The sequence below is a fragment of the Nicotiana attenuata genome, unplaced genomic scaffold (genome assembly GCF_001879085.1).
Source record: "Nicotiana attenuata strain UT unplaced genomic scaffold, NIATTr2, whole genome shotgun sequence".
NCBI lineage: Eukaryota > Viridiplantae > Streptophyta > Magnoliopsida > Solanales > Solanaceae > Nicotiana > Nicotiana attenuata.
Window position 1 is genome coordinate 127,680 of NW_017671586.1, and position 2,404 is coordinate 130,083.

Below are 2,404 nucleotides of genomic sequence, written 5' to 3' on the forward strand. Positions count from 1 at the left end.
CCATCTTTCTTCCATCAAACTTAGTAATCTTTGCTTTTTTGATGATTTGTTGTTATGCTACCATATCTATGTGGAGCTAAACTTCACGTTCTAGAGTTGTGATTGTCATGAATATTGAAGTTTATTAATTACATTACTGTTAATTCGAGTTATCATCTTTGGTTGTTTCTCTAATTGTGTGCATAATTGCTTAATTGTTTGGCCACCAGTTGAGTTCTATTTACTATCTATGCTATGCTTGGAAGAGCCGTGTTTAGATTAGAGTAGAATTAGAGAGAGCTTGTTTCTGAACCCGTGGCTCGGGGAAAGATCTCGCGGTTAGGAAAGAAATATACCTAAAAGTCTTGCTTAGTTGAATACCGTATTATATTCGTTCATGATATATTCAATACCATAGGAATATAGAGTTGATATATTGTGGATAGACGGATAGTATTGTGGGAACATGCTATTTATATAAACGATTTGGTCAACTAGAAATCATAGATAATTTGGATTAACATGTGTAATTACCAACCCAATAGGATTGATAAACCGACCACAACCCTGGAATCTTCATCTCCTTTGAATAAAATCCAACCACAATCGCTTGCTCCTAATTAGTTTAACTAATAACTTGTTCAATTTCTTCAAAAGTAGTTTAGTGGAAAAATAATATTTTTGATTATCTTGGACATTTAATTGATTTTAGTTAGCTTAGTTCGACTAATTTAAGTGTTTGTGGGTTCGACATCCGACTTTCGAATCATTTTATTACTTGAAGGCCACGTATATTTGCGTGTATTTGGAAACCAACAAGAGGTTACTGAATAACCAACCTATTACATTTTCTACAAAAATCTAATTTATTATACAACCTATTATATGCATGGTGATTTTTTTTTCTTTTTTTGTTTTACATTATTGGTACAACTTAACTTATTATAGGAGGTTACTTTTCATTTTCAGCCATACAAGCAATCGCTTATTATAGCAATTGCAGTGCATTGGTACCTGTAGTTGCTTTTACAATATCATTGTTTTGGACTTGAACTTTTCGTACAAAGGGCAACTTCACAAGGTGAACAATGTTTCACCTTCTTATTATCACAAATTACAAATTGTTTTACACACAACCAAAAGAAAACAATTTAACAGTGAAAATATAAAGGAAGCTACCTTGATAACAAATCAGGCAAACATAGAGATAAATCACAACACAAACAACATTTTACAACCCAATGATTGAAAATTAATTAAGGATTAAAACAGGAGTACTAGTTAGCAAATCTTGATGCATTTCCCTCTCTTTAATTACACTTGAAACCTGTGGGAATGGTCTTAGCACAAGCACTAACCAAAGCACTAAGTGCAATAGGGATATCCAATTTGACAATTCCAAGCACATTAGCCTTAATTGCAGTGCAAAGGCAAGCTGCAACTTCTAAATCAGCCAAACCTTGAAGCAATGAGCAACAAGGACTTGACACTTGGCTCCCAACTGCTACATTAACAAGCCCAAGTACATCAGCACAAACACCAAGCTTCAATGTGTCCCTTGGGCAAAAGGGGTTGGCTGGGGGTGCTTTCTTTGGTGATGGCTTTGGCTTGATTGGTTCACTGCATGGACCACAAGCAGTAGTGAATGTTGCAACAAGGAGAAGGGAAAGAATGAAAATGGTGGAGGAGAAGTTGGCCATGGCTGTAGAGAGCTTTAGTAGCTTGGCTTCTAGAGTTAGGGGTAGGTGCTCTTGTATGAGAAAACAAGAGCTATATTTATAGAGTTTAAGGGGTAGGTGCTCTTGTATGAGAAAAAAAGAGCTATATTTATAGAGTTTAACTTTCTGCACACGGTGAGGGCAAGGTCTCCGAGCATCTATTGGAAACAGCCTCTCTACCTCCACAAGGTATAGAATTAAGATTTGCGTACACATGACTATTCTCCCCAGATTCCACATGTCATGTACAGGTACAATGTAAAAGAGTTCTTACACTATCAAATTACTTAAAAAATAAGTAAGGTCATCTATGTTATTAAGATCCTCCAAAAATGTTGACGTACTCCTATCAGATCCTCAAAAATAATGCACATTATTTTTGGAGAATTCGATACAGGTATAACAACATTATTTGGAGAATTTGAGTAAGATAGCAAGTAACTTTATTCAAAATGAGATTAGTAATATAAGATATATTACATGCTATAACAAGTTAAATTAATAATTAATAGTATAAAAGTTTTTTGCACTATGAATGTATGTAAGTTAAATCCATATTTTGGGAAAAATTGTGAGGTTGAAGTTGGAAGTTTGATTGAGTGGAAGAGAGTGAAAAAACAGATGATGCTGAACCAGTCGTAATTTTTTGTAAGTTTGTGGAAAAGTTGGTTGTAATTTTGACCTCTTGTAGTTAATTTCCTTGGCGG

The 2,404-nt window shown here is 34.5% G+C and overlaps 1 protein-coding gene across 1 annotated transcript; it reads right to left on the reverse strand.

Annotated features, from left to right (window-relative positions):
* Window positions 1-1,052: 1,052 nt before the first annotated feature.
* LOC109209132 (14 kDa proline-rich protein DC2.15-like) lies at window positions 1,053-1,782 on the reverse strand. The gene has a single exon (XM_019372323.1). The coding sequence runs from the start codon at window positions 1,677-1,679 to the stop codon at window positions 1,290-1,292; it is 390 nt and encodes a 129-aa protein (XP_019227868.1). The 5' UTR covers window positions 1,680-1,782; the 3' UTR covers window positions 1,053-1,289.
* Between the last annotated feature and the right edge of the window lie 622 nt (window positions 1,783-2,404).

Excerpts from the sequence above, each read along its gene's own strand:
- LOC109209132 (XM_019372323.1), bottom strand. The coding sequence starts at position 1,679 with ATGGCCAACTTCTCCTCCACCATTTTCATTCTTTCCCTTCTCCTTGTT.